Source organism: Calliphora vicina, chromosome 1 (genome assembly GCF_958450345.1).
Source record: "Calliphora vicina chromosome 1, idCalVici1.1, whole genome shotgun sequence".
NCBI classification, from domain to species: Eukaryota; Metazoa; Arthropoda; class Insecta; order Diptera; family Calliphoridae; genus Calliphora; species Calliphora vicina.
The window spans coordinates 83,226,464-83,250,985 of record NC_088780.1 but is presented as its reverse complement, the minus strand read 5'-3'; the positions used below and the strand labels follow the sequence as shown (position 1 = coordinate 83,250,985).

The following is a 24,522-nucleotide window of genomic DNA, read 5'->3' as shown; positions in this document are numbered from 1 at the left end:
TCCTAAGTGAGTGAGAATTCTAGGGGGAGACTTTTTGGTACTTTTTCTTTATTGGAATGGTACTTTTTGTAATTTCTTCACCAATGAACCTAGAAACATGAAATAAAGCTTATATATAAACCGAGTGAGTGGGAAACCACAAGTGTGGCTTTTTGGTACTTTTTCTATATTCTAATGGTACTTTTTTGAATTTTCTATAACTATGGACTTAGAAACATGAAATTAAGCATATATGGTCCTAAGTAAGTGAGAATTCTATGGGGACACTTTGTGGTACTTTTTCTTTATTCGATTGGTACTTTTTGTAATTTCTTCACCAATGAACCTAGAAACATGAAATAAAGCTTATATGAACCCGAGTGACTGGAAAACCACAAGTGGGTGCTTTTTGGTACTTTTTCTATATTCTAATGGTACTTTTTGAATTTTCTATAATATAATGGACCTAGAAATATGAAATTAAGCGTATATGGTCCTCAGTGATTGAAAATTCAAGCGTATACCTCATGGTACCTTTTGTTTATTTGTTTATAATGGTACTTTTTTTTAATTTTCTATAGCAATGGACTTAAAAACATGAAATTAAGCATACATGGTCCTAAGTGAGTTAGAATTCTAGGGGGAAACTTTTTGGTACTTTTTCTTTATTCGAATGGTGCTTTTTGTAATTTCTTCACCAATGAACCTTGAAATATGAAATAAAGGTTATATGGACCAGAGTGAGTGGGAATCCGCAAGTGGCTGCTTTTTGGTACTTTTTCTATATTCTAATGGTACTTTTTTGAATTTTCTATAACAATGGACTTAGAAACACGAAATTAAACATATATGGTCCTAAGTGAGTGAGAAGTCTAGGGGGAGACTTTTTGGTACTTATTCTTTATTCAAATGGTACTTTTTGTAATTTCTTCACCAATGAACCTAGAAACATTAAATACAGGTTATACGGACCCGAGTGGGTGAGCAACTACAAGTGGGTGTTTTTTGGTACTTTTTCTATATTCTAATGTTATTTTTTGAATTTTCTATAACATAATGGACCTAGAAATATGAAATTGAGCGTATATGGTCCTAAGTGATTGAAAATTCAAGCTGATACCTAATGGTACCTTTTGTTTATTCTAATGGTACTTTTTTTAATTTTCTATAGCAATGGACTTAAAACATGAAATTAAGCATACTACATGGTCCTAAGTGAGTTAGAATTCTAGGGGAGACTTTTTGGTACTTTTTCTTTATTCGAATGGTACTTTTTGTAATTTCTACACCAATGAACCTAAAGCCATGAAATTAAGCTTATATGGACCCGAGTGAGTGGGAAACCACAAGTGGGGGATTTTTGGTACTTTTTATATATTCTAATGGTACTTTTTTGAATTTCCTATAATAATGGACCTAGAGTTTTCAAAAAATCGAAGAATTTCAAAACCGCGGTTTCGGTTTTAAAAAATTAAAAACCGATCGGTTTCGGTTTTGTGATAATTTATTATATCTAAGTATTATAGAAACAAAATTGGTTGATAATATAGGAAATGATATACAAATCTAAAATTCAAACTTGACGGGTTATGGTTTAGTGAATGCGAATTTAAAAGTGATAATCAATGGTACTATTTCCTTATTGCAATGGTACTTTTTGAATATTTTATAATAATAAACATAAAAATTTAAAATTAGGAACACATTTTGCATTTTCTATAATAATGGACCCAGAAATATGAAATTAGACATTTACAATTAGATTCACAAACGGAGACTTAATAGTACTATTTCTTTCTTCTAATTGGGGTGGCGAAGCGCACCGGGTCTGCTAGTATACCATAAAACGTTTGAACAAAATATGTCCTAAAGTTTAGATAAAGTACCTATCTACTAATAAAAAAAAAAACAATTTTAGTAATTAATTTTATATGTATGTATGTTTATTAAAACCTTTATATTTGTTTATAACTTTATATATAAATTTTTGGATAAATATTTTACAACTTGGGGCAGTTTTGACTAACTTTACTTACTAATAAAATTAGAGTAGAAAATTTATAAAATTGATATTTTATACATGATTGACATTTAATTAACAACTATATATGTATGTAGTATAAGTAAGTATATAACTAATATATGTATGAATAATTATATGGTACATAAGTAAGTATATATGTATGTATGTATTTATAAACTACATATTTAGGTTATAAATATAAAATAAAATTACTAACTAATCATAACTAGGTTACTTCCATCACAGACACATCACACTTTCATACTCATACTCATCGATATAGATTTAGATATAATACAAATACAATACAACATTTCGTTAGATTTTTTAGCCCTTGAGGCAACAAAAACTTCTTCTGATTGCAAGTAAATGTAAAAAAATATATGTATGTATGGGAATTATCCCATCTAAATAGTTCTACAATAACATTTTAAGGCAAAACCCTGTTCCTGTCAGTCACCCACTCTACAAGTTACAAATATCAGTTCTTTTTCATCTTTCTTGAATACATAGTTCACAAACATGTTGATAATTTAAATTTGAAAGCTGTTTACGCTACACTATGTTTCCGTATTCAAAAATTGGCAGCCTTTTCCATTAAATACCAGGGTAGGAATACACTGACAGCTACTGCTGCTATACAGGAGGCACACAGCATTACAGTTGAAGATATATTGCCGATTGTCAGGCCGTTATCGTGATGATAATCATCGTAATCTTCGTGTGGATGTTTTTCAAATTCCAAAACCTCAACATCCAAACGGAAACGTATTCTGGAACTGGGGGACTCTTTGCGCCATACTAAGAAACCAGACGATTCCCTACGTTCCAAACTCCACTTGGGATCGTGTATACCGCCTGCCATATCCATTTTAATAAGAACAACGAAAAAATCTGAAAATGAAGGGAATCATTCTTGAGTGAACAATATTAAAGAATTCGATTTATTTAATTTTAGTTACATATATATGTGTAAATTTTGTTAATTGTTATTTGACATGCACTTAAATGATTTGTTATAAAAATTTTTAATATCGAAAATAATTTGTTGCTGCACCGGAATTTCCGTTACACAAACCCTATATCATCAAGGAAATCTAGATTTACTTAAAATTCTACTCTATACGAATTTTGCGAAATTTCAATAGCGGTATTCACTGTTAAGTGCGAATGGTCTAGCATCATTGCAAATGCAAAATTTTACCGTAATACACACAAAAACATTTACAATTTTGCATTTGCAATGATGCAATACCATTCGCACTTAATACTGAACTCCGCTAATATATTTAACACTTCGATTATTTAGTTGTCAAAACAAACATTGTGACACCCACATTGACCGTGATTGAAACATGATATTTACCAGATTTAGTGTTTAGTAATACGTAAACTAGTACGAATAAAATGTTGAAAAATCATAACGAAAATCAAGTAAATTATTAAAAGCCTCTTCAAATAGGAGAAAATACAAATATTTTCAATCAAATAAAGAAAATAAATTACCAGCATTAACACAAAGTCTGGTTATGCCTTTTGTATGAAAACTGTCAGTTTAACTATTTGTTAACACATAACCCAACTTCGTGTTAATATTTTTTAGAGGGGTTTCACATTGTTTTCAAAAGAACAGCTTTATTTTGAAGTAACTTCTTCATTCATTCATAATAGTAAGACATTCTAAAAGGTGTGTCATTGATTGTGGCGTGATTTTTAGCAATACAGATAACAATGCACACATACATACATATTTGTTTAAGTTTTATATTTAAGCCGGTAAAATGTATTACCCAAGATAGCATTTGGAAGATTGTTTTTTTCAAAAATCGAGTCTTTTTCGATTACTTTTGGTGATCAAAAACTGATTAATAGGTTGTACGCTTAAAAAGTGATTTATTTGAAAAACAATAACAAAATGTACATCAATCATAAATATATTATTCAGGTGTTCTAAATATGATTGTTTAAAAATATATTTTTTAATTATATTTCAGGCAGTTTCAGACTTAAAAATTACTCAAAAATTACTTCGCTTCGTTTTTTAATACTTATTATATTCATAATTTTAAGCAAAAAATTACTGTATCCCATCAAACTAATCCGTTTGAATTGTTTGGAATAAAATCAGGCCCTCGTCACATAATCCCTCGAATCTTTTTACGACAAATCTAGTATGACAGCGCAGTTCTGTCAACATATCAAATATTCGAATTCCACACCAATTTGGAAAATTAAAAAAAAAAAAAAACAAGAAATACGTAAAGTTTAAAAGCATTTTATCTCAAAAACAGAACAACAGGAAGTTTTGCCTAAAAATTCAATAACACAAACCGCAATGATTGTTACTGATTCCCAATCAGAAATCGCAATTTCTCTACTGTTCTTATCATTTAAATTAATTATTTAGCTATTTTTCTTAGTTATTAATAATTGATTTAAATTAAAACTCTTTATTGTTTGCAATAACTTTATTGCACAGTGGAAGAATTTAATATATGTATGTCAGGTATATTTGTCCATGGCTATTTACTTTAAATAAGGAATACGAGTACTTTATTGTCAAAGAAATTGTGTCAATTCTTTTTTATGAACCGACAATATCAAAAAAAGTATTTAATTTTACCGGTCTTATCATTCTTTTTTTTTTTGTTTAATTTTATCGCGCTACTTGGAAAGTTTAAAAGATCGTATAAATATAATTGCAATACTAATTGTAATACTATATAGCAAGGGTGGGCATATGCGGCCCGCATCTATATTTCTTGTGTATTAGGTTGATATTATTATGAAAATTTTAGTTTTAAGAATTTCGAAGAGTCTGGGTCAGATTATTGTGACACTGGATATAATAGTTAGTCTGAATAGGACCGAATCTCTCCTGTAAAACGAGAGTGTTTGTCAAATACCTATCTGGTGAGAGTAAAAAAGCTATGCGAAAATAAAAATAATACTCGCATATGGGCAATTCCACGACCGAAAAACCAAAACCCTAGAAACTTTATTGAAAACACTAAAATATTACTATGTAAAAGTATTTAGAGCTCATTACAACATTTTAATGCCAAAAATAATAGTTTAAACTGACTATATTTAATTTTTTAATTTAAACTAAGCTCCCTATTACAATATAGTATGAAATGAATTTGACTCTGATTGTTTTTTGCTATTATCAAATTGTTTATTGAAACCGAATGTATATTTTCTATTCACTTTTTTAGTTTTTGTATACATACATACATATGTATATTTACACAATATATATTGTTGTGATATAGGAGAAAAATCTGTCACGTACGGTATGTCACGTACGATATTAAATTTTATTTATTATAAAATCATCCAAAGATTGTTTTTATTTAAATATGACGGATTGTAAAGGAAAAATATTTCGTTTAGTGTAAGAAATTAAAAGAAAACATAACGCCTCTCACGATTCGAAAATCTTCGCATATTTCTACATGTACTTCAAAATGACTTCAGATTTATGTCACGTACGATTATTTGGATAACAATGATTCGAAAGAACTTTTTATTATTTTCAAATATAGTACCCTCTGAATGGAACTTAAGGACCAAATTATTTTTCAGATACTCTTATTTTTGCCAAATCTATTCCACTCTATAGGCGTACAAATGTCACGTACGATGATATGGAATTTCCATTATTTGTGATTTTTCAAGTTTTCGCTTGAAATTTGCTTACCCGCCCCTGATTTATAGTAATTTAGCAAACGCTTTTTTTAATATAATACCATAATGTATTAATATTGCCAATACGAATTAATATGATATTATATATCTTTTTTTTTTTTTTGATTGCGAGCAATTAATAAATTTTTTATAATTTTCTATACCAACGTAATTTTAAGTGCAAAGGTTGCTTTTATTTTTAATGTGCAATACGTTTGTGAATCAGAATGAATATATATTTACATATATATTTGTATATATTGCAATGCTGTCTATAGAATTCCAGTCAGAGTTTATGCAGGTCTTGTTTCAAAGTGATAATTTGAAATTCTGTCTGGTATTTGTTTTTTTTATACTAGCAGAATACATTTTAAAAATAGACATTTTATAAACGCAGACATCAGTAAACAAGTAGTTGCAATGGATAATTTAAATGATTTGGCTTTAGATATTTATAATATTTTTAATTTCAATGTCACATTTTGTAATATATAGGTAATTAAGAAAATTATTGTAATTTACATATTTCATTCCGGGATATTTCAGTTTTCAGCAATAGATTTTAATTTATATAAATAATATTCCATCATTGATTTCTGTTCAATTCTTGAACTCATTTCTGTTGTCTGCAAATGACAATCACAAAATTATAACAAAACAAAAAAACTTTACAATTTTGTAACTAAGGGCATAGAGAAAATATACATTAACCGGAAACTATACTGTCAATGACCTAACTCAGTTGTCAGAAACCTAGTGATGAAAATGTATTAGTAAAAAAAACCTATGTGATAAAAAAACAGCTTAAACTTTTTTCTAGTTTCCGATCTATATGTATTTATCTATGACTAAGGGCCTGATTCAGAAACACGACACTTTTCAAATAATTGTTGAGAGTTTTTCATACAAAAATTTTGAAAATTGTTTGCCGGTCGTACTTCTGAATCAGGCCCAAAAACATTACGAAATTTGACTGTTTTATTTGCCACCCTACACGCTTCCTAGACAATCTTCAGATCTCTATTAAAATTATCGGTACTTATTTCACCAAATTGTTATAATTTTGTCATTGTCACTTAAGTTTTGAATACAGGGTTTTATTAATTTTATTCAAACAATAAAAGTACGTACACAAAAATATAAAAAGGTATGTTTACAAACATTTTTGAAAAACATAAACAACTTATATGAAAAATGTCTCAAAGTGAGGTGAAGTGATTTAAAAAACAACCTCCCCATTTTGTACAAATTTTTTGCAATTCATTTGATCTTACAATTTATTTGTCATCTTTAATTATTTTTACTCTTTTTCTTACAAAAATAAATATTGTAGTGTATTGTACATATTTATTTATTTATGTAGTAAATTGTATATTTTAAGAATAATACAAACAAAATATGTGTCAATAAATTGACGTCACATTATTTATTCAAGATTAAATATTTTTTTAACTTTTGTGACACTAGTTGATAACACTGAAGGCATAAAAATCGAATGAATTTTTGTTATTGTTTAACTGTGGAGAAGACTTGAATTAAATAATGTTACGCGTCATGACGTTTACCAATGAGAAAATATGTATGTATGATGGTTAAAGAGAACTTAGAAGGAAAGGATGTAAATGGAATTATTCGATTTTTCTCTTGTTCGAATAAAACGAATAATTCGAATAAGAGATTTTAACTTGTTCGAATAATTCGATCACAAGTTTTAACCGCAATTTTAGCCTAGCACAAGTCAATTAAATTATAAATTTAAATCTAGTCAGTTTAAACTATTATTATGCCATTAAAATGTTGTAACAAGCTCTAACTAAATAGTAATATTTAAGTGGTTTCTCCTATTCAAATCATCTTGAAAAAAAGTTTTTAGTCGTGGTAGTCAATCTCGTCGAATTGCTCATATGTGGCAACTTTCAACAAATACGTTAATTTGAATAGACACACATTAGTCGTACGTTTTAAAAACAAATTAAACATAAAATAACTTAAATAAAAGACAATATAATTCTTCTAACATAAAAACGAGGACGTGACTTGTATCGTGACAAATTTATGTGGATTATCTAGTATTACTAGCTGTAATTACTCCTTTATTCTTTTTAATTTACTGCATCAATAACACTGTGTGTAATTTTTTGAGTGCGATTTTGATGATGAAGATGAAGTTTTTTTGATTTTATATGTCCACAATTTTTATTATTTATGACAAGGGCTACAACTTTGCCTCAGAAAGTAAATCAAAATTCCGAACTGTTTGCTAGATATTAGCCTGAGAAAATTATTTCTTTTACATTGAGGTCCCAATTCTTTGGGGGCCCATAAAAAAAAATGTATGACTTTTGAGCAAAACTGGGAAACACGGTTCTTTTTTTGTCTTTTGTCACGTAGTGTTGTCCGTATATGGTTATTATATCATGTTGCACTGTGTAATGAAGCAATTCATCGCGGTAATAAGCAATAAAATTCTTTATGAAATTTTAGAGGGAGTAGTGTTTGAAATGACTGTCTCTCTTATTGTTATTGGGTACTGCAGAGCTGTTTACAAAATTGATAAAATTGTATTTGACTTACATTTGAATCTTGTAAACAACAATGTGGTTTTGCCTTGCAAAAACAGAACTATCAAAACAACTTAAGTCACAATGTGAACGCACTTATCGCACTTTTCAAAGTGTGTGTTCTCTGTTCTGATAATTTTTTGTATGATAGTATTAACTAATACTTTTAAATATAATTGCGAATGGGAAATAATTTTGGAGGCTCACGTACCACGTACTATTATTATGCGTAGAAAATCAAACCAAGGGGTCTTATGGGTTTTCGATAATTTTAATTGTTTTTGTTTTTTTCAACTTGAGATTAATTCCATTTGAACTGTATGTAAGTGCGTATGTATAACTTGATTTGTTAGTACATACATATATGTATCTATGTATGAATGCATGTTTGATTCTATATATAATATACATACATATGTATGTATAATACATATTTATATTTGTTATTTATTTGTAAATGTTTCTACTGGATTTTCTGTTATTGTTTTTGTTGTTATTTTATATATATTTCCTGATAACGTAATTGATATTGTGGACTTGGGAACTTTGAACGAAAACAAAAACAAGGGTATGACTACTTATTTGTATATTTACATATTTTGTTTTTGTTATATTATGATGTCAATGTATTTTTATTATTCTTTATAATTGTAATGCCATATTTACATACATACATATGTATATATGTATGTGCTATTGGCGAAAATGTATGTAACAATACTATCCAGATGAACATATCTTAAAGAAATATCCAATCGATGTCCAATACAAGACACACAGTAAGTGCACAATGACAGTCTAAATCACGTCAGCGAAATCGTTCACGACAATGTCAGCAACAGTAAAGTTCACGAGTCGATTTAGTTGGTTGGTCAGTTTTCCGACTCTCTTCATACGAACTCACAAGTGGTATCAATGAATCAGATATAACTATGAGAATTTAGGTATCGGTTTACAAATCTCTGAGATATACATATCACAATATTACACATAGACAACATACATATCGTCACCAAAAATGCAAAATAACGTTACATCATTTCAACAACTTTTAAAGTGATGAGCAAAAAAAACACTGAAAAATTAAAAGTGTCTATGATATAAACATAATTTTTCCCATTTGATCATTAAACAGAATGACAAACACATGTCCAAATTAAATTTTTTTTATTATTATTATGAAACTTATTCATCATTATCTATCAAACATTCGATTTTTGTTGTTACGTTATTTTGCATTTTAGGTGACGATATATATCAAATGAAAAATTTTAAAAGCTTTTAAAATAGCAAAGACATACAACTTTAAGTATCCCAAAAAAAATAGTTTCGTTTTTACAAATACATACTCGATTTTTTTCACTAAGGTGAAGGATATATAAGATTCGTAACAGCCGAATATCTGACTTTATTGTAACTTTTTATATACGAAAACTTTCCAATAATAGTTAATAGCAACTTAAATATTTATACAACGGTCATTTTTTACAGATTACGTTTAGAATATCCCATTTGTACACATCTACACAAATTTCAACGACGACATATGGGCAATTCCATATCATCGAACGTGACATTTGTACGCCTATAGAGTGGAATAGATTTTGCAAAAATAAGAGTATCTGAAAAATAATTTGGTCTTTATGTTCCATTCAGAGGGTACTATATTTTAAAATAATAAAAAGTTCTTTCGAATCATTGTTGTCCAAAATATCGAGCGAAATAAGGGTATATCGTACGTGACATAAAACGGAGCTCATTTTGAGGTACATGTAGAAATATGTGAAAATATTCGAATCGTGAGAGGCGTTATGTTTTCTCTTAATTTCTTACACTAAACGAAATATTTTTCCTCTACAATCCGTCATATTTAAATAAAAACAATCTTTGGATGATTTTATAATAAATAAAATTTAATATCGTACGTGACATACCGTACGTGACAGATTTTTCTTCTATATCAAAATAATATACATATAATCTGTAAATATATGTATACAAAAATTAAACAAATTAATGGAAAATATACATTCGGTTTCAATAAACAATTTTATAATAGCAAATAAACAATCAAAGTCAAATTCATTTCATACTATATGCTAATTGGGAGCTTAGTTTTAACCACAATTTTAGCCTAAAACAGCCAATTAAATTAAAAAATTAAATATAGTCAGTTTAAACTATTACTTGCCAATAAAATGTTGTAATAAGCTCTAAATACTTACATATATTAATATTTTAGTGTTTTCTCCTATTAAAATCATCTTGAAAAAAAGTTTCAAGCGTTTTTAGGTTTTCAGCCTTGGTAGTCATTATCGTAGAATTGCCCATATTCAATTGTCGTGAATGTGGTTTGAAACTTTCCTAAATTGCACTCAAATGATCCCCAAACAAGTTTTACTAAATAACAAGACATTACCGGTATCTAGTCAAAAAATTTATTTAAGATTGGTTACCACAAAATATGATATCCTAAAATACCGTTTCGGCTACACTACCCTTACCGAAATAACTGCAATTACCGTTATAGTCATAGAGAATTATACATAGAGACGAGACACTCTGATTTGTCAAAGAAAAATACAACAAAACATATGTTTCATACAACAACAAAATACATTGACTAAATATGCAAGAGATAGGTTTTTGACAATTACGTCTCGACTCTATGTTACCCTATGGTTATAGTCTTAAATACAATTACATACTATAATTAATTTTAAATTATGATTTTAAATTTATTCCCATAATTGAGTTTATTGAAATATAGAGAATTTCAAATGTAACGTTATAAAAACTTATTTTTAATTTTTATAAAATTCATTAATCATTAAGTCAGACCGAAATTACCGTTAACGCTAAGGTACTGTTGCCGAAATAACAGCAAATACCGTTACTATGACAAAGTTAATAATTGTGTTACTAAATATTTTCTCACTTATTAAATGTTATTATGACTACTTGGTCAACTGGGTATGCTGTATTTAACAATGGATTTTGCTTTTTATTAATTCAATATTAATTTATTTTTACTAAGTATGCATTTATATATTCATTTAATTATTTATTGTATAATGCCATAATAGATTCTTTTGTTGTTCTACTTTTTTCTTGTTTTTGTTTGGTACATACATTTTTTATTTATAAATTTAATTGATTTTATTTTATTTTCTTCGATACGAGTGATTGATTGAATTAAATATGCAAAAAGATGTACATTTATTCATGTACATATGTATTTGCAACAGTCCTGAGTGAAAACTTAGCAGTGATAATATTTGTGTTCCAGGAAATCTTCAATCAGTTTTAAATATCCCGCTGTACATCTGTCATTTGCAGACACACATTAGAAAATAACCTGCATAGCGCACTCGTTCAATAACACTATAGTTGTGTTCGCGTACTTGATAATTTGTACAAATTATAACTGGAAGTTACTGGATTCTGTTCGTTTACTTTTAAAAACTTTTAATTTTTATCCCATTAATAAATCAGCAACTATTTCTTGTGTCCCCTTTTACACAAACTCACTTTTCTCATACGATTTTTAGAGTGAATAATTTTGACTCTGGCTTGAAAATACCCAACAATTCTGTATTATAATTATTTAAAAAATGTTTATGTCTAAGCTACAAATGAAAATTTATACATGTTTCCTTGTCAAACATTTTTCGGTGCATTACTTTAGTGATAAATTAATTAATTTAACACCTCAGCTGAAGTTGACAATTGCTAGTTTTAAAACAGCAGGGCTGCTGATCGTATTTAAATGTACGCGTGTAAAACAGAATACATACATTTTAATTATTACTTGATTTCTACAGAAATTGTTATTGTGCAAAGTCGATTAATTTAATCAATTGAACCCACTTTGAGAAATCAATGAACTACAAACACTTGAATAAAATTTTAATGTAAAACATTTCAATGCACACATTTAAACAAAAAACAATTTTCCAAGCTAAAATAAATAATATTAATTAATACATTCTGCCGTATTTTAACGCTTAATAGACACAATATTACAGCAATAAAAACAGAAGAAATCTTTGTTTAGCAAGACAAAAGAAAATGCTTTTGTGTCAATGTACATTGATGAAATATTTGAAGAAAAAACTCAATGAAATTTTCAACGTTTTTTAAATTTTACATTCTAAATAATAATGTGTAAAAGAACTTGTCAAAAGGTCAAAGGGAATCCAGTAATTCCTAAAAATTGGAGCTAAAATCCCAAAAACGGAATTTTTTAAAATTTTACCCATAGGGTCCACATTTCCTTCGGGGCTGGGAAAATAATTTGAGGATAAATAGGGAATAAATCAAGGTTTTCAAAGCTGCTTTCCGCTTTATGATCCTAGCTTTGGAATTTCAGAACATGTGGCCCAAAGTTGAAATTTATACCAAAATGTTCTCCATAAAATTGTTATATTTTCTTAATGAAGGTTTTTTTAATTTTTTTATAATTTTTATTAAAAAATCATTTATTTTTGGAACCATAATAGATATTGATCTGAAATCTTTTGTACCTATATTTTTAAAAAAGCAGACCAAAAATGGTATTTTTTGCAATTTTGACCCATAAGGTATTTTCCCATTTCCTACGGGGCTGGGAAAATACTTTGAGGATAAATAGGGAATACATCTAGGTCTCCAAATCCGCTTTCCGTTTTCTGATACCTGCTTTGGGATTTGAGAACATGTGGCCCAAAATTTAAATTTTGAAAAAAAATAGGTCAAATTCCGAAGAGCTTAGGGGCGACATTTTCGAAAAATTGGACATGTTTTTTATACCAAAATGTTCTCCGTAAATATACCTTACAGAAAAAAATAAAATTGTTATATGTTCTTAAAGAATGTTTTTTGTAATAATAAAAGAGTTAAGTATTAAGCAAAAATCTACTATTTTATGAATTTTTAAATTGAAAATCGTTTATTTTTGAATCCACAATTGCGCTTTCCAAAAATATAAAAATCTTTGAAATCGGATGGGAAACAAAAAATGGCACGTGTTGAAAATTTTACATGTCGAAGGTAACCTACTTTGAGCACCCTGGAGCATTTGTAGGGTCCATTTTAATAATTTAAACTCGAGTACTCCTTGTCTACGCCCAAAGCATATTGTATCCCGATCGGACCAGCCGTTTAGAAATGAAAGATTTATTTCCAAAAAAATTGATTCTGCCCAACTGTGAGTTGTTATATAATATCAAATGAACATTTATTGAAAATAATAGTTAAGTTTTTTCGTCAAATATTTGATCAATGTGTTTATTTACAAATAAAAACAGATTTGAAATCTTAATATTATTTATTTTTATTAACGATTAATTTAATTAGTTATCATACTGGAATTACAACTTTGAAGTCAAACAAATTTAAATACATACAACGTTATATTGCTATATATATTAAGCAGAACTCAAACCACTTTTTATCGGTTCAATGGAATGGGTGTGTGTGACTAAGTGAAATACATATTTATTATTATATAATTTCTAAATAAGTAGGGTATAAAAAATTCATTAAAACCAATACGATAAGTATTTTTATTATTTTATTTATAGATCTCTATTTGTTTGAAAAAAGTAAGACAACATATGAAACCAGTCTAAATGACCTTGATCGCCAAATCCGGCATTTATATACTAGGTACATACGTGTATGTATCTATAATAGTGCATCCCATATAGTATCTTGTTTGTTTTCTAATTGTCTTGCCAAATAGAAAACGCTTAGATCATTAACGAATTTATTTGGGGTTCTATTATATTGGCGCTTAATGTGTATTATTATAAACTTCACCATGTGGGTTAAGGTATACAAATATATGTGGAAATGTATACAAATATATATACATATATATATATATATATATGTATTATGGATCCTTAGCGGAGTCTATGTAGTGATATCCTTTTGTTAGTTGAAATAGGATTCCCGAAGCTCCCATAAAACCTATGAACTAGGATTGACAGTTTTAATTATAAAACAAATTTAAGGTTTTTTGATATCAGGGTATTTGCCAGGTTTTTGCCTTTGGGTTTTTACTCTTTTCCCATTTCTACTTGTAAGCAGAACTGCCATATAAATTTGGGAAAAAATCGTCAATATCCCGATAAAAAAGAAACAAATCGTCATTTCGAACTTTAAAAATCGCCAAAAAAAAAATCGGAAAATTGAAAAGGTCTAGATTTCTAATAGGAATTTTAAATTTTGTATTTAAAAGGTGAAATCATAAAAATATAAATTTATGTATATACACAGAGAAAACAGATTCGTGATAGCAACCGAATTTGTTGCCAATCGAATGATTCGGTTGCATTCATAGAATTTGTCAGTTCTAAGAACAGAAAGTCAGTTGATAAAGAAGAATTTCAGTTGAAGCAACCAAACTTTAGTTACCCCTTCCAAAATATTGTAGCCACAACTGTAAAATTCGGTCACTAAGATAGAACCATTCGATTGGCAACAAATTCGGTTGCTAGCACGAATCTTTTTTCTCTGTGTAGTGTTTTAGTTGTACATATGTGGCGATTTCAATTCACTAGGGCAATAAATAAATTTTGTAATAGAAAAAGTTGCTTAGATTTTTTCGACTTATTTCAGTGATTTTTTCCAAAAATTTATTTAAAATCTAAAAATTTTAATTCACGAAATTTAAAATCTAAATATTGCTTTTCATGTTTACCATCAAAATGAGAACATTTTTTAACTATTACATAAAATAGTATAATGTTTTCATAATGCAAAAAATCGTCAAAAATCTTTCGATAAAGAAATCGTCAAATCGATAGTTTGCTATTTTTGAAACCAAAAATCTTCAAAATGACGATAAATCGTCAAATGTGGCAGCTATGCTTGTAAAATATAATAGGAGGAGCCGAGGATCATGGTCTTGGAGCAATGTGCGATGGAGCATGGAAACCAACTAAACGTTTGTTATATAATGCAGAATTGGTTGTTCACCTATCCGTTTTTCAGAAAAACATTAGCGGATATATAACACACGTATGCAAAGCACTGTCAATATTAACTGTATTCGTAGAAAAAAACTTATAAGATTTTGTTTTATTCACAAATTTAGATTGAAAATTGTAGTAAATTTATGCAAGAAATAGAAGAAATGCTTAATAATCCAGAAGACATACTTTGGCCACAGGAATGATTCAATTAAACCAATAGAGTTTTCTTGAAAGTTGTAGGTCTTTCTAGAATTGCCCACAGATGTGGCAGAGTGAGTGCATCTAAAGCAAATCGGAAATGAATCAATTTCGGAAAAAATATGGTTTAATCTAGAGTTTCATGTTCGGTTTCAATCGAAACCGAAACCGCGGCTTTACAAGGCCTAAAACCGAATCCGAAACCGGCAATTATTCTTCGGTTTTTACTTTTATACTATTTTCAGTAAAAAAATTCAAAATTAAGAAATGAAAAACAAAATTTTTATTTGTATTTAAAAACAGTGAACAACAGCATTTTAGATTCTGATGATTCATTCAATATCTCTAAAAACAAATTGATGTAAAAATATTTTTAGACTTCTTTAAATGTTTTAAATTCAGCCCAATTATGAATAAAAAATTCCTCGGGAGTTTGTTCCCCGGAAGTTTTTTCCCATTGAATTGGAATAGGAAAAATAAGAAAAGGGAAAAAACTCCCGGGGAATTTTTATTCATAATTGGGCTGATTGTATTACAATAATTGCAAGCTTGTAGCAAGCTGCCTTTCACAGGCTAGGCAAGGAAACCTTTTAATAAAAAATGACACAAACCCATTTGAAAATATTGATAATTTCCTGTCGATTGAACCTTAAATACTATTTGTATAACAAAGTCGTAGTTATTTTCAAATATCCGATAAAAGTATTGAGTACTAGCTGACCAGGTTCGCCTTGCCACCACAAAAAGAATGAATATCATATATCATGAATGCCTAATTTCATATTTTTGGGTCCATTATTATAGAAAATACTAAAGAAATGTACCACTAACCGCTCACCTTTTGTGAATTCCAACTCATTCAAAATCACGTGTGCCTAATTTTTAATGTTTAGGTTATTATTACAAAATATTCAAAAAGTACCAGTACAATAAAGAAATAGTACTATTAATTATAACTCGTGTTATAAAATACATATTCAAAATGTACTATTAGTTGGAAATAAGTACCTGTGATTTAGATTCTTTTTTTAGATTCTAACTCGGTCATGATCTATTTATAATTTCCTGCTTAAGCTGGGTTTCCGCATACACCGTAATCGGCGCCGATAACGAAAACTGAAAAACGTTGGTGTTCGTCACCCTCTCGTTTCTGAATTGTTTTTGTTTCAGTTGGGTGCGTTGCGGCATAAAACAGAAACGAAATAATTTTTTAATTTTGGATGTCGCACATTAAATAGAATCAAGGCGTATTAACAAGGTGAGTGCATAAAATCAGCTGATTCTAAATTCGCCGTAATTTAATGTAGACTATATGTCAAACTTTGTTTATGTTTACATTTTTTATTTTAAAAAAAGCAAGCGAGTATTGTAATTTAAAAAAATAAACAAATATTTTCTGATATTTAACATTTAAAAAATTGCTGTGAAAATTAAAAATAAAAAAATAATTTGTGAAATTTTGTGAAAATAAATAAATTTAATATTTAAAAGTGCAATTTAACAATTTAAATAAAAAATGCGCAGCTGCTGGCTATGTAAAAAAAAAGTGGAACGGGGAAATGGGACATTTTTTAATGTTCCCAAGGATGAGAAGAGGCGGTCAAAATGGGGTGAAATTTGTAAAATGCAATTCACACCAAATGCACGGATTTGCATTGACCATTTTTCATCCAAGCAAATTATAACGTCGGGCCGCAATCGTTATCTTCTGCCCAATGCAGAACCAATTGTACCGAATCAAAACAAACGACTTCAAACTAAAATTTTAATTCGCTTTTATTTTGTTTATATTTTAATTCGCCTTGATTTTGACATATTGTCTACATTTGAACAAAAACAAAATGCCTGTTGTTTTTGCCTTGTTGTATTTGTTGCCGGGACGCACTCACCTTGTTAATTCGCCTTGAATAGAATTTCATTATTTTTGACAAAATCTATTATGTTTTCCTCTTCCAATAAAGAAATTTATTTTTTTTATTCATTTTGATTTTCTTTATATTTGAAATAAAAAAATAACTCAAATAATTTCATTCTTACAGCACCGAAAACAACCTACTTGATGTTGTTATCGTTCCGGCCCCAAATGACAGGTTTTTCATTACTGATCAGTGCCGTTTCGTTCCCAATTTTTGTTGCCGATTTCTAAAACGAACTTTTTTCGGTGCAAATGTATGAAATTTCGTTTTCGGTGCCGATTATGGTGTATGCGGAAACGTAGCTTTATATGTAGGTTCATTATTATAGAAATTTCAAAAATGCCATTTGAAGAACGAACAAATACTAATAGTTTTTGTTACCTCAATATCATTAAGCCCTCTAAGAATATAGATTTATTTTTTACTCAGAAGCATATCAGCCAACTATATGTATATACATACATTAAATAAAATATTTTATTGTAATAAAAAGTATCATGGACCCCCATTAGGGTTGCCAGCCGGGCTGGACTTGACTGGATTGTCCAGCTTTTTTGATGCCTTTCCAGTTTCAAGCTAAAATTGAATTTGTCCAGCTAAATAAAATCTTTTGACAATAATATCCATAAATGAATATTTACTTACTACTACTATATAGTACACAGTAATAACTTATGCAAAAACGTGAATGTATTTTTTGAAGAAAGGAACAAAATAAATACCAAAAAGTTTTCTGGGAATACGTGTCATATGGAATTTCTGATAATGATGCCAATGAAGAAGAATGTAAACGTGAAGAATTATTAGAAGCATTTTTATATTTTATGCAAAACATAATGCAGGAATTTACAACTCTTGATAATGACCCTTGTACATTTTTAGAGTTGCACGATATAATGACCGTACTTATGAATAGTCTCAAATTTTAATACATAACAAATGAAAAGCGAAAAAGTGGGGGTTTTTGGCATGAGGAAAAAAATTCCACTACGACACATAAAAAAAAAAAATTTTTAGACGTCCAATTTTCATCTTTTATTTTTTAAGGTTTTTTTTAAAAAAAAATTAGTTATTTTGAAACAGGTAGGTCGTAGTACTTTAGTACCTCTAATTCACACATTTTTAGACCGATTTAAATTTTTTTCATTTTTAGACAAAGAATTAACCTTTCATAAAATGTATGCATAAATTCATTTTAAAGCGTAATCAGTTTTTTTCTAAACCCATTAAAAAAATATACTGGTCGTTATGTTGATGAATATCACTGAAAACGGTTTTTTGGAATAACTTCTAAATTTGAGGGTGTTTCTGAAATTTTTTTACACAATTTGTATGTTCTCAACAAGACCCACGCTAGGTCGTTTTCCAAGTTATTTTCACTGTAGCACCGTGTAATATATATATTTTGATTACAATGCATAAAAATATATTTAAAAAAAAATTATTTACATAAAACCAAAATTAACATTTTCTCAGTAATTTTTTACATAAAACCAAAATTAACATTTTCTCAGTAATTTTTTATTGTCCAGTTTTTTTTATTTGTCCAGCTTTTTAAAGCCCAATGTCCAGCTTTTTGCGAATCTGAATCTGGCATCCCTAACCCCCATACATATGTGTATTATCAACATATTGAACAATATAAGTAGTTCCTATATTTTCAAAATCGAAAAAAACCGAAACCGCGGTTTTGAAATTCTTCGGTTTTTTGGAAACTGCATATATGTATGTATAATTAAATAAATAAATGCAATGTTGTTTAGCCAATACATTAAGCTTCTACTCAAATATTTTCAAATTCACAAGTTATTAGTAAATTTTGTATATTTTATTTATTTTATATCGTGTTAAAGAGTAACAAACCCCCTTTAACACGATATAAAATACGAGTTCACAAAATTTGAATAATAAACTATTGTACTTTTCAAAGCAAATAAATCATGCGATGTCATGCGACAAAAATCGATTAAAACTATTCGTATGGTGGAATGAATTGAAACTCTTCTATCGCTTCCATAATTAAGCATTTTATATACATACATATACATATACTTAACGGTATAAACGAATGTGTGGGTGACTGTATTTGTATATAGTATAATATCAGAACTTCAGATCAGATAAGATTATAAATGTGGTTTTTTATTAAATTTAATTTTGATATTTATTGATAGTGAGTGACCATTTGCAGAATTGCTAATTTCCTTCTTTGTTTGGTTTTTTTTGCAAAAATTTCGATAATGTTTGAAAATATCATAAATATAGAATTGTTTCAATTAATAAATATTGATATTTTAAAAGATGAGTGCCTTAATAATCGATATTAGTATTTGCAATAGTGCCAATATACATATGTACGTTAGTATGGGTATGTGATTGTGTGTATGAAAGCAAATTATTAATAATTGAAAAAACCATAAAAAGACCTTCATAAAGTGATCAGAATTTCAATAACATTTCCAGATTTAAATAAAATTAATATTCTACAATACCGCAACATATGAATGTATGATTACAGAAGTCCAAAAGAAGAAAAATTCATACTACGTAAGAAGTGAAAAATTAAAATAAACAAACAAACAAAACAAAATAAAATAAACATTCAAAATAATAATAATAATAATAATAATAAAATAATATTTAATACAAAAAAGTGATTTGTTTTGATATTTTGCACACGTACATGTTTAGTCCGAAGTGGAGAGGGGAAGAATATCCAAAAGTATCTTTTTGTTGTATGACTGACTATCGAATACAATCACAATGAGAAAAAATGGCGAATCAACTTCTCTCTGCTGCTTTCAAAGCTGCAACTATTGTAGTTGTAGTACGTACAAGTTTGTACTAGTTGTCTCCAGTTGTAGTATTTATTAATCAATGGTTTTCTTTTGTTTGTTTTTTTGTTATTATTTGTATTATTAATTATAATTGCTGATGTTGTTTTCTATTCTCCTATCTATTTATGTTTGTATTTAGGAAAGTCCGTTATACGAGTAGTTATTTTATTTTAGCATTAATAAATCACAAACATTATTCAATGAAAAACACGAAAATTAAAAAAAAAATCGAAACAAATAATATTTAAATATTGTATGTATCGAAATTAAACTGACGCTGCGTTCTGTTCTGTTGCGATCGATGACAACTATCGTGGTCTAGGCATAAAAATACACTAAAATATTAAATACATATTTGCGAAAATCTAGTTGAGCCCCCCTTTGGAGCAACGAAATAGACCTTGATTGCTTGTTCTTTCTTGTATGCTCGCTCATTCAAAAGCGTATTTGTTGTCTAGTTGAAAGCAACTGCACACCAACACAACAAACACATTGCTGGAATATACCCAACAAACATTACGATTGGTTATCAAATAGTGAATGATTTCAAATCTAAACGTTTTTCAAAGTTTTTAAAATAAATATTCTTGTTGAAAATGTTTCATATCGTTACCTAAATATAGAAAGATACTAACTTGTGTTTTTTTGTATCGTTTATTTTGATAAATGGCCCACTCAAACAACATACTTTGCAAAATCTCGACTTAGGATCTTTCTACATTAAGGTAACGAAATACACAGAGAAAACTGATTTATTTTCAATCCAAAGTAAGTCTCGCATCTGCATTTTTGTGGTTTCCTTCATTGCTTTCGGCTTGACGTAAAAAAATTAAGACATTAATCCTTGGTGCCATTGTACATCTCAAAAATTACTGGCAGAAGCATAGATTAGACCAAAGATGACTAAAAAGCTAGCTCAATTGCATTGTTAAAAGCTATTAAATTTTTTCAATGTAATTTCGAGTGATCGATTTTTAAAATTTCCTCGATTGTTCGAACAAATAACAAGTCAAACATAATATTATTCGAATAATTTAACAAAATATACTTTAAGCAGGTGGCAGCGTAACGCCAGCTGACTATTTTTTGCCCTACTCATGTTTTAACTTTTGAAATGTCAAAAACTTCACCAAATTATACTTCAAAATACAAATTTTAAATATTTTTAGGTAAACAAATTGATTATTTTTCCCAAAGTTGTTTTTTTTATTTTTTGTAAAAACAAATTTTTCCAATTGTTTTTTAAATTTTAAAATTTTTTTTTAATATTTAGCGAAAAAAACTTTTGGTGAAAAAAAAAATTAGGGTTAACATTTTTTTTTTACGATTTAGACCCATTGTAGGTCTTATATACGTCATTGCAAAGGTCTTTGAAATATCTATCATTAGATATGCATATTGTCTATATTAATAACTTAGTAATCCAGATATACATAGGTAAAAAAAATAGATAAAAAATCGAGGTTGTCCTGGTTTTTTCCTTATAAGTATCTCAGCCATCTGTCAAAGTTTCTTTACATTGGTTTCTCAAATATAACGTTTATGTTTCTTTTAAGAAACAAATTAAAACAATGGAAAAGTGAATCAGTGAAAGTAAATTCAACGTCCACTTTATTTATGCTCACCCCTGTTTTTCATCTTTGCAGTCAGCTGTTAGACAGCTAGGAAATATTTTTCCAAAAACAAAAACTATTTTTGTACAGTTGTATGTATATAAATTCGCCTTGGACAGTGTAATACTATAACAAATATGTACAATTTTATGAAAATTCTCAATTACGCATCAGCCCACTAGCTATATTTAAAATTCGAAAAGTCTTGTAATTTTATTAACATTGTAAAATTCGATTTTAAAATATTTATCAATATTTAAAAGCTTCTGCTTTCATAGGGTAACTTCCAATTCTTCATCGTCCAAATTATGTTTGTTTGAAAGTGTTAAATATTTATTTAAAATCATTTTAGAGAATTTTATGATTAAATGATTTTATTATACCGAGTGTAAACTGAACAAGTAAGAGTGTTATAAGTGAATATGTGACAATAAAATAATTTTCCTGATATAGGTGTTATATGAGGGGTAGGGTCAATTATGGACCTATCCAACCAAAAGTTAGTAGAAAGATTAAGGTTCATATAAAACTTGTTGAAGATATTAATTACTCGTACTCGTTATAAGCATAAAATTTTACATAATATCCGAAGCTTTTTCTAGACAAATTTTAATGATGGCGTGGTGGTAAACTGAGGCCCTAATTATTTTTGTTTTCAAAGCAAATGTTCTATAAAATTTAATGATCATTTTTTAATGTCTGTACTTACTTTAGGGGGAAGGAACCGATAGACCTGAAGTCAAATCTAGAAAATTATGTCGGATTGAAAATCATCATTAAGCCATGAACAATAATACATATATGACATATTTTAATTGGTCTGCAAATGGCCACACAATTGGTCAATTCACAAGTTCTCTTCTTATCATGTCATATTGTCTTAATGTCCTAATATTTCACAATGGTTTTTTATTGCTTTTCAAGCAAAAAATTTCCTAAAATAATACTACTCTGTATGCTACGTTTATTGTGTTATCGTAACCAACCAGCAGAGACCTGCGCCGAATGCCTAAGAGTCGGTTAAGCCGAGCCCCCGAGTCGTGATATTAGGATATTACGACAATATGACTGATAAGAGACCTGGTGAATTGACCAAATATATAGAAATCAAATATGGCTGTATTTTGGGGCGTGGCAAAAAATTATTTAAACTTATCTGAAATCGTCTTCAACTAATCGTTAATCCTAGAGGGAGACTGGCTCAACTTTATTTTTTTGTATGGGGAGCGAAGCACGACTCTAGTGTGCACCACAAATAAAATTCAAGTTTAAATTTGAAAACTTATTCACACTGTGTTTGCTGGGTAGACCACTCCACTCATTCATTACTACATACATACACACTTACTTGGAAATCACACGCCACATCGTTGTGTGTAAGCGTGTATTAATAATTCAGTTAGCAGCGAACGATAACAAAATAAAAACACAACAAAGTCAGTTTAGTGAGCGGATAGGTGAGTGAGTGACCTTAGTCGTAACGGGCCTCCATATTGCCTCTCTCCAATTATTGATTTTTTTTTCATTATTTTTTGTTGCGTCCATTGGCGTAGGCAAGTAGATGGGGCTAAGCTCGCCCAAAGTTGATGTTGATTTAATTTTTTCATGCTCACCTATTTGAATTTCATTTTTCAAGTGTACATGTACAATTTGTATACATTTCTATATTAAACAAGTAAGAGTGCTATATTCGGCTGTGCCGAATCTTATATACCCTTCACCAAATTATACTTCAAAATTTTAAATATTTTTAGGTAAACAAAATTTAATTTTTTTTCCAGTTGTTTTTTGAATTTTTTGAAAAAAAAAATTTTCGATTGTTATTTTAAATTTAATTTTTTTTTTTTTAAATTTAAAATTTTTTTTTTTTAAATTTAAAATTTTTTTTTTTTTTTAATTTTAAAAATTTTTTTTTTGTTTTTTCAAATTTTTTTTTTTTTTTAAAAAAAAATTCGGGTTCAAAATTTTTTTTCCCGATTTTGACCCATTGTAGGTCCACCTTACTATGGTCTTATATACGTCGTTGCAAATGTCTTTGAAATATCTATCATTAGATATCCATATTGTCTATATTAATGTCTTAGTAATCCAGATATAGGTAAAAAATAGGTCAAAAATAGAGGTTGTCTTGGTTTTTTCCTCATATCTCAGCCATTTGTGGACCGATTTTGCTGATTTTAAATAGCAAAATTCTCGAAAGCATGTCTGACCGAATTATTGAAGATTTGGATCCCGAAGGTATCTGGGGTCTTCAGAAAACTGATTTCAACAGACAGACAGACGGACAGACAGACAGACAGACAGACAGACAGACAGACAGACAGACAGACGGACATGGCTTAATCGACTCCGCTATCTATAAGGATCCAGAATATATATACTTTATAGGGTCGGAAATGAAAAATGTAGAAATTACAAACGGAATGACAAACTTATATATACCCTTCTCACGAAGCTGAAGGGTATAAAAACGAAATATTTTTAAAGATTTCGTACTTTGTTTACCACAGTCTGAAGTTTCATTTTAATTTAATGTTTGTTCATTTGTTATTGAAAAAATATTTTGTTTTATAGTGTATGTTAATTTTCGATTTTAGTACATGAAAATTTCATCTTTGGTAAAGACTAATAATTACAGGCCCCTTTTTTAACAATTTATATTACAATTTACCCATATGCATACATAGGTAAGTACAAGAGCATCGAATTCATTAATTCAATTTGAGATTAATTTATTCATTCC

At 28.6% G+C, this 24,522-nt stretch overlaps 2 protein-coding genes across 2 annotated transcripts in view; both read right to left on the bottom strand.

The window, feature by feature from the left end:
* Nucleotides 1–20,126, bottom strand: part of AhcyL2 (Adenosylhomocysteinase like 2) — a 59,815-nt gene extending 39,689 nt beyond the window's left edge. The window contains exon 1 of the mRNA XM_065515044.1: nucleotides 20,013–20,126. The gene's annotated coding sequence lies outside the window, so the exon portion shown is untranslated. The remainder of the gene's footprint in view (nucleotides 1–20,012) is intronic.
* LOC135963267 (uncharacterized) lies at nucleotides 1,892–20,154 on the bottom strand. The gene is made up of 2 exons (XM_065515045.1): nucleotides 20,013–20,154; nucleotides 1,892–2,896 (listed from the first exon to the last, which is right to left on the bottom strand). The coding sequence occupies exon 2, from the start codon at nucleotides 2,871–2,873 to the stop codon at nucleotides 2,577–2,579; it is 297 nt and encodes a 98-aa protein (XP_065371117.1). The 5' UTR covers nucleotides 2,874–2,896; nucleotides 20,013–20,154; the 3' UTR covers nucleotides 1,892–2,576.
* Between the last annotated feature and the right edge of the window lie 4,368 nt (nucleotides 20,155–24,522).